The 13,665-nt window shown below is 40.9% G+C and overlaps 1 protein-coding gene across 1 annotated transcript in view; it reads left to right on the plus strand.

The window, feature by feature from the left end:
* Window positions 1-13,665, plus strand: part of FAM189A1 (family with sequence similarity 189 member A1) — a 458,052-nt gene that overhangs the window by 276,007 nt on the left and 168,380 nt on the right. The window contains exon 3 of the mRNA XM_025199459.1: window positions 5,945-6,055. Coding sequence (XP_025055244.1) covers window positions 5,945-6,055 — 111 coding nt within the window. The remainder of the gene's footprint in view (window positions 1-5,944; window positions 6,056-13,665) is intronic.

The following is a 13,665-nucleotide window of genomic DNA, read 5'->3' on the forward strand; positions in this document are numbered from 1 at the left end:
ATTACCTTTCTGAAGTCTGCATGTGTACCATGTGAAAATTTAACATTTGATTTCATGAAACACAAAAGCTGAAACTTAAAAAATTTTGGACCAGCTTTTCTACTTGTCCTGATACACTGGAATTACATAATAAATACATTATTAAATGCCTAACTCATGGAAATTATTGGTCTTATGTTAGTTTTTAGGCAGTTCCTAAAAGTGCTATTTACAAGTCATTTCAAATAAGGTCTTTAGTATGAAATATCACTTTTTAGTATCAATTAAGAGATTTTCATCACAAATTTCCTCGCACTGGGAGTTTTATACCTTGTTATGCATATACACAACTTTTATTTTAAATGCCTCATAATTATGAAAAGCATATTATTAGCTGATGATTATTGTTGATCTAACTATAGTGAGTACAGACATTACCCTAGAATTGCCAACAATGAGGAGATCGCACACTGCGGAAGAGCAATACTGCCAGAAATACTGTCAGAAAAACTATAGGGAAAAAAGACCTTGGAGTGAATGTTAAGAAAGTTTAAAATGATAAAATATGGATATAAAAAATGTAATAAAAGTGTAAGGGGAAAATGAAAATTAGAATATTTAATCTAAAAGTTTACATTACAATTGGGGAATAATTAAATATTTCTTATCATCCAGTCGCTGTGTATCAAGTTGATCCACATAGCACATACAGCATGCATCAGACTAGCCTGAGATCAGGGCTACATCCAGGAAGGGGGAGGGTAATGGGTAACAGAGAAGGTGCTCTTGGAATTCTAGAGAACTAAACCACCTAATTAAACTACAAGGTTCTATCTCCTTTTTAGAAAAATGAAGATATCATAGACAATGGCTCAAGGAACTTATCTCAAAACAAGAGAATTAATAAGCTTAAAAGAGAAAGGCCATGCCATATAAAGGTAACATATCTCTGCTCTCAGACAGTGATGATGTCTATACTAACAAACAAATGGTATGGAAATGTAAAGGGTCAAAGTGGTTAAAATAGATGTTGGATTGGTTAAAACATATCATTGGTTAAAACAGATGTTGGATTCATGGGTGACTGGTGCCTCCTGATTCTGGGGGAGCACCCTCATAGAAGCTGCTGACTGTGGTGGCCTTGTTGGGGGGGGCATCAGACCTACCAACAGCATCAGTGTTGGCCATTGGGGGGGGCACCGACCCCATCAGGGGGGACACATGCACCTATGTGTACCCCCTACCAGTAGCTTATGATTGGATTTCTCCTGGGACAAAGCCTTTTACCTTGGGATTCTACAGGCCTACAAACCAAGCTTCTTGTCCCATTTTAAGTACCTGTGAAGTATCTAAGATTACACTTTTGCTCTTGGGACAAATCCGGCTAATTTGAGTTAATTGCCCTTTATTCCAGGGACAAGCTGAAAGTGGCTATGCCACTCCTAGGTTTTGACTCAGATCAATCAAAACCCACTCAAATATGATGTCTGTTTTTACTCAAAGAGGACAGGTGGATTTTTGCTATTTATGTAAGTAGGGGTCACCTGCTATAATATTAGGCAGATAACCACCAACATTTTTGAATGATTGCAGTGATCAGAATTTTTGAGTAATGATGTCAAACATGTTAAATAAAATATTGTTTAGGTAAGCTTCATGTAAAACAGCTCAAATGCTGTAATCAGCATATGAAGAATAGGACATGAGGGCTATTTTGGGTGGTTTCTGTACCATAATGGAAGGGATTTTACCTTTTTTCCCCCCCTGAAACTGCCCAAATACGTACTAGATTTAATTAAACCTTAATATTAGAGTTAGAATAATACATATCTCTGACAATATTCCTGTTTTTGTAAAAATAGAATCTAATGAAGATGAAGAGAAAGTAGGTGATTTAGTAGCATATTACTCCATGATAGGGTAGTCTGAGCTCTTTAACCCTGGTTGGCAGCTAGTCTAGGAGTAGAGCCCTGAAAGACGGATAAATGGATGATCTCCTTTGCTCTGGCATCTCCTGTGGCCAATCTAATTTCAAATGTATTGGAACCTGCCTTTCCTTTGGATTAAACCAGCAAGGGTGAGAAGGTGCCACTGGTGTGCGGGGAGCTCAGTGTCTCCACATGCACTGCCCAGGCCTTTGTGTCCTGGAGAGGTCACCTCAGCTTCACTTTCTTTCAAGCAAGTATTACATTCAGTGAGCTGGTATCTCATGAGACAGACAGGTGCCTAGTACTAGTAGTACTAACAGAGAAAGACTTTGTGAATAAAATGTAAAAAAATCATTCCTTGACATAAGCCATATTGACAATCTCTTACAAGACAGGGCCTTGAGAACTGGATGGGAGGCTTTTAAAATAGAAATAACAGGACACATTATTCATGTGATAGTAATAAGGGGAGAAAAATGAGAAGCAAAAATAGGCAAATGAATGAATATGTGGTTTGAAGAAGCAAGATACCAATATTTAACAAGACAGCCGTGCTTTCATATATTAAGAATATAAAAATAGCATTGATAACAGGAAAAACCCAGACATCTCTCATTTGCCATATAAAGGTTCTGCCTACATGTCAGAGGTAGCTAGATTACTTTCTAATTTATTCGCTAGATTGCTTTCTAATTTTAATACCTGAAACAGGCATCCCATACTTTACAAAGAAAAGTGAGATATTAAAAAAAAATCCTGAAGTGTTTCAAAATATTAGCAGAATATTTCCAAGGGATATGCAGTGGCAGATATGCAAACACAGAATACCTAGGAATTAATATATTACAGGATATTATAGAAGATGCAGGAAGAAATAGAGATGGCAATTTCACACAAGCCTATGGCAGAAACTTTAACCTCACTGGTCAGTCCATCTCTGATGTCTGGTGGCTGTTCTTAGACAACAACATTTTAAAAACAGACTTGCATAGGAAATTGCAGAATAAGAAGTCACCCACAGACTGGATTATATTATGTATGATCTAAACCAAGACTATGGATTTTTAGCCGATTACCTGGATTAGCTTTCATAACCCCCTGTGTGCCCCCATGGGTTATAGCTACTCTGTTTTTCCCTCTTCTACCTACCTTGTTTCTGCCTGCTGTTCTCCCTTCTTTTTCTTCCTCCTTCCCTACCTTTTGTATTCTAATCACTGTTTTCTATTTAGTAGTTCTGCTTCCTTCAGTCCCTTCACAGCATCCAATGAAGTAAGCCGCTGCTTACCAAAGCTTATGCACCGTGCTTTAGTTAGTCTATAAGGTGTGCCTCTACCTTGCTTTCTGCCTTCATTAAAGGAAGAAATATAAGAATACTTCTGTGTTTTGCAGAGCATACCAGAAATACTAATAAAGAGGCCTGTATTCTGTCTTTTTCATACAGGAAAGGATTGGAACTTGGTAGACTGCCCATTTCCATTCAGAGTGATGGAGAAATGTCATCTTGAGGGATATTTTTAGTAGTGGATCAAAAAATTCTCTAAAAAAAGGCCTTCAATGTGTTTCTGGAGAAGTGTTAATAAACCTAAACCTAACCACTGCACAGAGACATAAAACAAAGATTTCCTTTTCTATCATTATTTTATGGTTTAATTATTAAACCACTAGTACAAAAGTTTGAAATCATGGAAGGAATTTGGGGAATATATGTAAAGCAACAATCAAAATGAAATGATTGGTATGCCAAGTGGTGATGGGAGACCTAACACGACCAGATTTTTAGAGATGCAGGAGGCTATAGAATAAGAATGGGGCAAATGCATCATCAACAGAAATAATACATAAAAAGATCAAGCTTATCTCATTATTTAATTGCATGCTAGACCCATAATCAAAAATAAAAAATCATAGTCTTTTCATATCTGGACTAAATAAAGGAGTATTTACTGTATTTACCAGTCACCATGGGGGGGGTGGAGGGGGCGGGGAGACATGTCTTAGATTCGAGCACTGGCCCAGGGCAGGTATGATGGTTCAGCTCTGACTTTGCCCCCAGGCTCATGTGGTGGGGGAGCTGGTGCATGACAGGGCAGGGGAGGGGAGGGGAGGGGAGGGTGGTGGACGGCGTTAAGGGAAGGGCGGGGGAGGGGAGGGGGGGGGGGGGGGGAGTGTATCAGGAAGACTGCGCAACTTGCCCCCCTCCCCAGCTGCTTATCTTCAACTCTGGCTCCTGCCCCTGCCCCTGACTCAGCAGGGCCTGGAGCTGCCACTGGTGCTTTCCCTTGACCAGACCAGGCCTGTCGCCACTGATGCTGACTACCTCAGACCCAGAGCTGCCCAGAAGGTAAATGGCAGGGTAGTGCCAGGGGTGGGGTTGGGGGACTGGAGGCAGAGGGGGCAGACACAGGTACAGGGGGACAAGAGGCAGCAGTCAGACACTGGGGGGGTAAGTGGCAGGGGAGACAGGAGGCAGCAGAGCAAGCACAGGCACGGTGGGCAAGGGGTCTGGTCTCTTGTCCCCCACTGCTGATTTGAGAGGGCAGATTTTAAGACAACCTTCCAATAATTAGATTTGGTGCATGGAAAATTATAACATTTGTATTTTTCTGCATATAGAATGTAATTATTGGGGGGGTCATCTTAAATTCAAAGTCATCTTGGGTTCAGGTGAATATGATACCTTTGGGGAAATCACTTTAAGTTGGAGGATTTTGTTTAGGGATGGACAATGCTTAAATAGATGAAGGTGTTATATGGTAAAAGAGAAAAGAATGTGCTATGAGTTTTATACAGATATGTGCTTCTCCATCTGTGCAAAAACTGCATGTTATTGCTCACAATGTCTGTATGAAATGCCAGGGAATTCCTGATGGAAATTTTTTTTGGAAATGTATACCAGTTTATTCAACTTGAACAGGACATAGATAGGTATTGGGAGTTAGATCTGTTAAAAAGAATTAAGGTATTTAAAAAGGAAGTTACTCTTTTTGCTCTTTATAAGAAAATAAAACCCCATGGGATCCTAAGTCTAGACTCATGCACTAGCTCCTAACATAGATTATTGAAAAATATATTAATAAAACATATAGTAATGGAAGACTATGTATTTTGTGAGAACCATGCCAGAAAAAAAAATTAAATGCTACAACAGTTGTTGCAATCACACAACAGAAGAACTGCAATAATTTGGGACACTTTTGATAAGGACTTGATAATCTTGTAGTTCAGCAATAGTCAAAAAGGGTATAATATATAAAGATAATAATTGAATTACATATTTCCTCTGCCTCTTCATTTCTGTATTTCCTCACTTCACAGACACACACCCTTTCTGGAAAAATGGTCAGCTTTCTGATAAGGGTTTTAAAAATATAAATGTCGAAATATTTTTGTATAAATTTATTGTTGTGTTCAAAAACAAGAAGTGAAAGTAATGACATAAGGAGACAGTCAATATAAGAAAACTGTTAAATACTCTCTTTTGTTAGGTATGTACATATATCAGTCCCTGACACTCTACTTGACATGTTTTATTATGAATAACTTTGACCTATTTTACTAATTGCAACTTAGTTTAATAAAATAAATGTTACTAATTTTGATTTTTTTTACTGTTAATGCTCTTTAGAGTTTCATTTTATTTTCAGTGTCTCAGTTCCTACCATTTGGTTTACAGACGTAAGTCGCTGACTAGGTTAGTAGTAGAAGTTCAAGTACCTATCCTGCACTTCCTTCTGCCTGACTAACATGGCTGACTACCTCTTTCTACTCTTAGAAGTTGAAGTGGGCAATCTTCAAGGGAATGAAGGAAAATAATAGTAGCCAAAGACTAGTGTTGATGTTGCCTTTCTAGTAGGATAAGAACCAAGATCTTATAATATTGAAACACTATAAAATGTTCCAATATTTTGTTTAAAATGTATTAAATCTTGCCATTCATGTAATTATTTGACAAGCTGGAAGCACTTGAAAGGCTAACTGAAATTTCTTCTTTCACCTCTTGCATTGAATAATCAATGGACTGTTTGGTTTCTTTCCAGATAACCTTTTTCATGCTATTATCAGCAGTGTGTGTAATGCTGAACTTGGCTGGTTCCATTCTCTCTTGTCAGAATGCTCAGCTGGTAAACTCCCTGGAAGGCTGTCAGTTGGTGAGTAATGAAAAACAAATCTTTAAATAAAGGGCATCAATTTTATTTTTCATTTGTGGCAATTATACAATTCTCATTTTCATTTCTGCCATTCTATGTTTGTTGTGATTGCTGTTGCCTTAAGTGTAATAATGGGATAGATATTGTTGAAAGAAAATTGATAGTTAAAATGCTACCATCTCCATAAGGTATTGCTTCCTCAGGATATAAGTTATGACATTAGAAATGTTTGCTTAGGCTACTGTGAAACAGTGCTGACCTAAACATAAGAATTAAAAACCCAGACTCAGACAACCATCAGCAAGTCTGCTTGACTACAAGTCTCCTGTTTGACTTCAAGATTACTTCCAGTGCACCTTGTAGAGCCAGTGTGTCTCAAAGACTTGCTAATAATTATATATCAGTATATGTGTAATAATATTTTATTTACCAACTTCATGGGTCTAATTCAATTTTAGGAAAAAAGCTTTCATTGTAGATTCATGATCTGTAGAGCTTTCATTGACATAAGGAAGGCTAATTAAACTGAATTTATCAGTGCTGTATGGTCTGACTTAAATGGATAGTGTGCATGAAGATATGTATATTTTAGGTCTGTGTATACTAACTTTTCAGAAATAAAGTATTCATACATTCAGCTGACAATAGCAAAAAGTTATGAAAAAATGTATAGAGTAAGATGAATATCTGATATGAGATCTTGGCATTAACCTACCATATGTTGCCTCATCTTGTTTGTTCAGTTTGTATTATTTTTCTCCTGCCTCTTGTCTGTCTGTCACAGCAGTGTCTGCAGTGTAGTGTACTGTAGAGATATCTGGGTTAGATTTAGACTAGTTAGGTTGGGTCCCAGTACCAGTCAGGCTGCTGCAACATGGAACTTTGTCTCTTTGTATTGATTCCTCTTATTTGCCTTGTTGCAGGGGACTACAAAGAGAGTCCTAACAAGTCCCTTTCAACTATGGGGTAAATAGAAATTGAGAGGAGAAAAGAGCAAAAAAAGGTACTTGCTTTTCAGAGGATCTCTGAGAAAAATTGTGAAATGTGACTTTCCTAAAGCATAAATATAAATTATAAATGTTGGCTCCTAAGTCACATAGTACAATTCAGTTTCTAATGTAGAATAACTCTTTGGTATGTTTTCATTCATTAATCTGAAGTAAGTCTGACAAACTTGCTCCTGCACCTTTCAAAGTGAACTTTTAAGGGTTACTTTTAAAGTACAACTTGGCATATTTTTTAAAGTTGACTATGTAGAAAATGGAAGAACACTTTTGTTAAAAACATTGTTTAAAAAGAATTATAATGATTGTCTCAGTTTGAAAGGAAAATGTAATATATAGTTAAGCGACTAAATATTAAAGGAAAATCTAGTAATCGGGCATAATTACCTGAGACAGTTTCACATTTCTAGTCCTGTTCTATTAATAATTGCCCTTATTTTCAGTTAAAGTAGTTAGAAGACTAGTTAATGCTGAAAGGGGCATAAGCTATGTACATGCATTCAAATAATCTGGGAGAATTCTCCCAGCTGTGTTCTCCTGGTAGAAAAAATGACCCAGAGCTGTGTGTATAGGCATTCAAATGCTGAGACCCTGAAGAGTAGAGAGTTTGCAGAACTGATCCTGTGCAGCTGGGGTAGGGAAAGTGGAAGAGGTCTGTGCATACATCTCAGCATGCTTTGCAGGCTCCATTAGTCAGCCTGGCAACAGATGGCAGCAGTTCATAAGACAGCCCTGATTGGCTAACCCAAGCTGCCCATGGTCAGCCTGTGTTTCTCTGCAGCATAATGTGGGGATTGTGAAGGGGGCATGTTTTGTTCCCAGCTGGAGCAGCAAAGTCCAGCAAGCAATACAGTGGGTGTGTCTATGCGAGAAGCCTAAATGTGCAGTAGTCTAGTTTACTGCACAGTAAGCACTCACGTCTATACATGTGCGCATTTACTGCACCGTAAAAACCGTTAATCCCACATAAATGCAGGTAGCAAATTTACATAGGATTAGCTACTGCTCAGTTACGAATATGTAGACACAACTTGGGAGCAAGTTTACTCCCAGGTCTGCCCTGCCACTAGGGACCGGCCTCAGGCTAACCCCAGGGCTCTGGGCTGGGAGCCTCTCCTGGCCCAGGGCTGGGCTGTGTCTAAGTAGGAAGATTCAAGGGTATCTGAAATGTGGGGGGAGAGGGGCACCACTGGTTGCCTTCGTTATTTGCACATGCAATTTACAAAATGCTGATCTAACAACCACAGCTAATTTCACCTCATTTGCAAATGGTTGCATTTGCAAGTTACCTATACCAGGCTGAGCAGTTACTTGAATTCTGAAGTGAAATTACTGAAATCTAAGTGTCCAAGCCTGCAAAGACTGAAGTACCTGCTTAACTTTAACACTACCCTCAAGGTAAGTATAAGGATGTGAGAAAGTCTGTAGAATCAGGGACTAAGGTATTATGTAAAGTCATTTCCACAATTTTAAGCTAATGTATTGTGACCCAGAGGTCATTACTTTGGAAATGACAATGTCATTTAACAAGTGTCTTGGGGCTTGTATCTAGATATCTGCTGTGCTGCTTGCTATGTGGTATTCTACATTCTCAGGTAATGGAATCTTGCACATCTCTCATACAGGTTAGCATCAAAACCCTAGGGAGAAAAGGACAGGACATGGAGGATAAAAAGGAAATTGAATAATTTATTTTCTTCTCGCACAAATTGGCTACTTTTGATTTTGTGCCTGATAAACATCTCTTGAGTTTGCAGTGGAATTTCCTTTATGGGACTAAAAGTAGTTGGACATTGGTGGTTTCCTGGAAGAAGTGTTCTACAATAAAAATATTGTGTTTAAAAACACTTTAAATATTGATTTTGACTTTTAACCAACTAGAATTAAATCCATACATGCACATGATGGGTGAGGGGATTAGTAGTGCAATCCAGAGAATTTCATCTCTTAAGTGAATTCAAGTAAATAAACATTTTTTGAAATGTTGAGTGTTTTTGTAAAAGGAATTTGTGGTGTGTATGCTGTTCCAGGTAGAAAGGGATACATATAACAAAGCAATGTTGGCACACCTTGTTGGCAAACAAGAACCCCCAAGTCCTGTCATAGTTTGTGATCCTCAGAATATGGCTTGTAGCCTAGTTCTGATTTGCCAGAAGGCTTCAGTTGGCCTTTCAGGAATAGTGATAGGGCAAGAAGGGAGAACTGAATCTGGATGGCTGCTGCAGCCAGAAACCCCATGCTGTCTGGCAAGGAGCAGCTGACTTACTTTGTAGCTTCCCAAGTATGTTAGGCTTGCCAAGACGTGCAGGTCACAGATACCAGAAGATGGCAGTTTTAATGATGGTTAAACCCATGTATTCCAATTACATTGAATTTAACAGATGGAGAATTGTCAGCCCTTTTAAATGTGACCTTCTATAGCCAAGAGGGAACCAGCCTGAATTGTGAGCTGAGCTTCCAGTCAAAATGTACTTAGCTGTCCCTGCCTCCCACAGGGGGGATCCCAGGCTGCACCACTCCTGCCTCGTCCTGCTCACCTGGTGCAGCCCCACCAGCCCCAGAATGATGACATGCGGCACATCCAGCTCTGTGGGCCATGCACCCAAGGCGATGCAGCTGAACGCAATGCACTCTTTGTGGATGCCCAGCTCCTCCAGCCCCATGCCACCCACCCACCCACCCACCTGTGCATGTGCTTCACCCCTTCCTAGCCATGCACCCCATCCCAATTCCCATAAATAGCAGTGTATTGTTCACTTGTTCATCCCTTACATGAGTACTATGTTATCTTTGCAGATAAATACTATTTACCATTTTGTAGTTAAATGCTGTCTTTTCTTGTAATTAGTCCCACTTTTCTGAATTGTTAATGATCTTGCACAACTTGCTACCTAAATATAACTTTTGAACTGTTACCTTTTATGGTTAGTTATAAGCTGTTTGTAAATGCTCTGGGGCCAAAGTCAATGGGAGTAAGATGTGCTGGCCTTTGAATAGCAAAAAGCTCGCATAATGATCTGATCACCTGTATGTACCTTGACAAACCTGTGTACCCAAGAACACTGAATTATTTTTACGGAAGTGACATTAACACTCGGGCTCTGTCTCCATTACGTTTATTGATGCGTGCTTTGCAACACTGCTTCATTTCTGGGCTTGGGCAAGCAGACAGGACATGCATCTTGGCAGGACTTCCAGGTGAGGTTCAGAGGCAGTGTAGATAAGCCCAGTAACAGGGAACCCTTGCCCTGTTACTAGGAAAAGGCTGTCTGACAAAAGCTGGAAGGCCCTTTTAGGAGCAGAGTTTTTATGGTTCAAAGGAATAAAAGCTCAGAAAAAAAGATACAGCTGGCAGAACAGAGAAAACTACCACTAGGAAGAAGCCCCGTGTGAGAGGCAGCAAAGGGAAAAGAGACAGGATACCTGTAATCATCATCAGCCCTGCCACAGGTGGACTGGAACTAAGCCGAGACTGCAGCAAAAGGGAGGCAGTTGGCAGGACTGAAAGGACTAATGAGAAACCCCTGTGCTTGGGCTGAGCAGCAGGATGGACTGGTGGGAAGCAGAGCAGTTTACTACTATAAAAGGTTTGCGCTCAGGCCAGAGGGGTCATTCTAGCTCTGCCTGGGAAAAGATGAAAGCTCCCAGGAGAACCATCATGGACAAGGATGAAAAAACCTTTTCTGTGTGGTGAATTGACACGGAGAGTAAGATTTGAGTTTGTATTCCTCCATCCACACCCCCCCCAAGGCTGTGTTTTTTGTTGTAGTTGAGACATAAACTACCAGAAGACTGAAAATGGCTGTGAGGGGAGGCTTGCAGGCCATGTTGCAGGTGCCTTAAAGCTCCCTGCAAGTTTTAACTCTTTCAAGGCCAGAGGACCAGAAAGAGAAAAGTTAGCCCAGCAAGAGTCAAGGGCCCAAGGAAATGACTGATACAGACTATGTGAAGCAATTTATCCCTCCAAGGTGTGTCAGGCATAAAAAAAACTGGTGATTAAAAGTATCTTTAGGTTATTTTTATTGGTTTAAGCCTGAAAAATGAAAACTTATGTTTATAGTTGATGTCTTTAAGAAGGTAAGTACTTTGAAATTTCTTTCATTCTGTAATATAAACCATTGACTATAAATTATTATCATTTCAGGTATAATTCTTCATACCAACCCTAACTCTTAAAAATTAAGTAAATAGGTAACATTCACTCTCCATCATTACCAAAACACTCTGCATTACTTTGCTTGCACAAGACTGCACCTTCTCTATTCCACAGCTGGTAACAGAGTCATAGAAAATTAGGATTAGAAGGGGGACCTCAGGAGGTCATCTAGTCCAACCCTCTACTCAAAGCATGACCATCCCCAACTGGATCATCCCAGCCAAGGCTTTGTCTAGCCAGGTCTTAAAAACCTCCAAGGATGGAGAGTGCAACCTCTCTGGGTAACCTGTTCCAGTGTTTTACTACCCTCCCAGTGAGAGAATTTGTCTTGATACCTAAACTTCCTTGCCTGCAACTTCAGACCACCACTCCTTGTTCTGTCATTTGCCGCCACCACTGAGAACAGTCCAGCTCCATCCTCTTTTGAACCCCCCTTCAGGTAGTTGAAGGCTGCTATTCAGCACCCCCCTCAGTCTTCTTTTTTCTAATCTAAATAAGCCCAGTTCCCTCGGTCTCTTCTCATAAGTCCTGTGCCCCAGCCCCCTCACCGTTCTTGTTGCTGTGCGCTGGACTCTCTCCAATTTGTTCACATCCTTTCTGTAGCGGGGGGCCTAAAACTGAACGCAGTACTCCAGATGTGGCCTCACTAGTATTGAATACAGGGGAATAATCACTTCCCTTGACTTGTTGGCAGCAATCCTACCAATGCAGCCCAGTATGCTGTTAGCCTTCTTAGCAACAAGGGCACACTGTTGGCTCATATACATCTTATTACGTGCTGTAACCTCCAGATCCTTTTCTGCAGAGCTGCTGCCCAGCCAGTCAGTCTGCAACTTGAACTGGTGTGTAGGATTGTTCTGTCCTAAGTTCAGGACTTTGTACTAGTCCTTATTGAACTGGCCCAATCCTCCAATTTGTCTAGGTCACTCTGAATCTTAGCCCTATCCTCCAGTGCATCTACTACTTCCCCCAGCTTGGTGTCATCTGCAAACTTGCTGAAGGTGCACTCTATGCCATCTTCCAGGTCATTGATGAAACTATTGAACAAAACCAGCCTCAGGAGTTACCCTGGGCCACTCCACTTGATACCAGCTGTCAACTAGGCATCAAACCATTGATTACTACCCTCTGAGCCTGATGTTCCAGCCAGTTTTCTAAGATCAAGGTATACCACATCTACTGGTCTCCCTGCATCCACAGAGCAAGTCATCTCATCATTTCATAGTTTCATAGATGTTAGGGTCAGAAGGGACCTATTATAATTGAGTCCAACCCCCTGCCCTGGGCAGGAATGAGTACTGGGGTCAGATGACCCCAGCCAGGTATCTGTCCAGTCTCCTTTTAAACACCTCCAAGGAAGGGGACAGCACCACCTCCCTTGGAAGCTTATTCCATATTTTGGCAGCCGTCAGCGTAAAGAATTTTTTTCTGATGTCCAATCTGAATTTGCTTTCTTCAAGCTTGTGGCCATTATTCCTACTTACCCCAACAGGCACCCTGGTAAACACTGTATCCCCTATTTCTTGCTGCCCCCCACAATGAGTTTGTAGGCAGCTACGAGATCACCTCTCAGCCTCCTCTTGCGGAGGCTGAAGAGGTTCAGGTCTCCCAATTGGTCCACATAGGGTTTTTTCTGTAGGCCTTTAACCAGACAAGTGGCCCTCCTCTGAACCCTCTCCAGCCTTCTCCAGGCTATCCACATCACTCCTGAAGTCCAAACCCAAAACTGGATGCAGTACTCCAGCTGCAGCCTAATCAATGCTGCATAGAGGGGAAGTATCATCTCCCTAGACCTGTTTATGATGCACCTGCTTATGCAAGGAAGGGTGCAGATAGCTTTACTTATTACCTCATCACACTGGTGACTCGTGTTCATTTTGGAGTTGACTACGACTCTGAGATCTCTTTCCACAGTTGTGCTACTAAGAATGGTATCTCCCAGGCTGTAGGAGTGTAGGTGATTCTTCCTCCCCAGGTGCAACACATGACACTTATCCTTGTTAAATTGCATCCTATTCTGTTTGGCCCATTTCCCCAGCCTGTCCAAATTAGCCTAGATTCGCTCCCTGCTGTCTAGTTTGTGTACCTCCCCCCCATAGTTTGGTGTCATCAGCAAACTTGGACAGGGTGCTTTCTTGTCCCTCGTCCAAGTCGCTAATGAAGATATTGAATAGTACTGGTCCCAGGACAGACCCTTGGGGGACTCTGCTGCCCACATTTCTCCAAGTAGAAATCATAGAAGGAATCAAGTGGGTCAGGCCAGGCTGACTGTTCCTAATCACCTTCTTCTCCTCCAAGTGCTTTGAATTGGATTCATAGATTCATAGATGCTAGGGTCGGAAGGGACCTCAATAGATCATCGAGTCCAAGCCCCTGCATAGGAAGGAAAGAGTTCTGGGTTCAGATGACCCCAGCTAGATGCCTATCCAACCTCCTCTTGAAGACCCCCA

The sequence above is a fragment of the Alligator sinensis genome, unplaced genomic scaffold, assembly GCF_000455745.1.
Source record: "Alligator sinensis unplaced genomic scaffold, ASM45574v1 scaffold458_1, whole genome shotgun sequence".
Lineage (NCBI taxonomy): Eukaryota > Metazoa > Chordata > Crocodylia > Alligatoridae > Alligator > Alligator sinensis.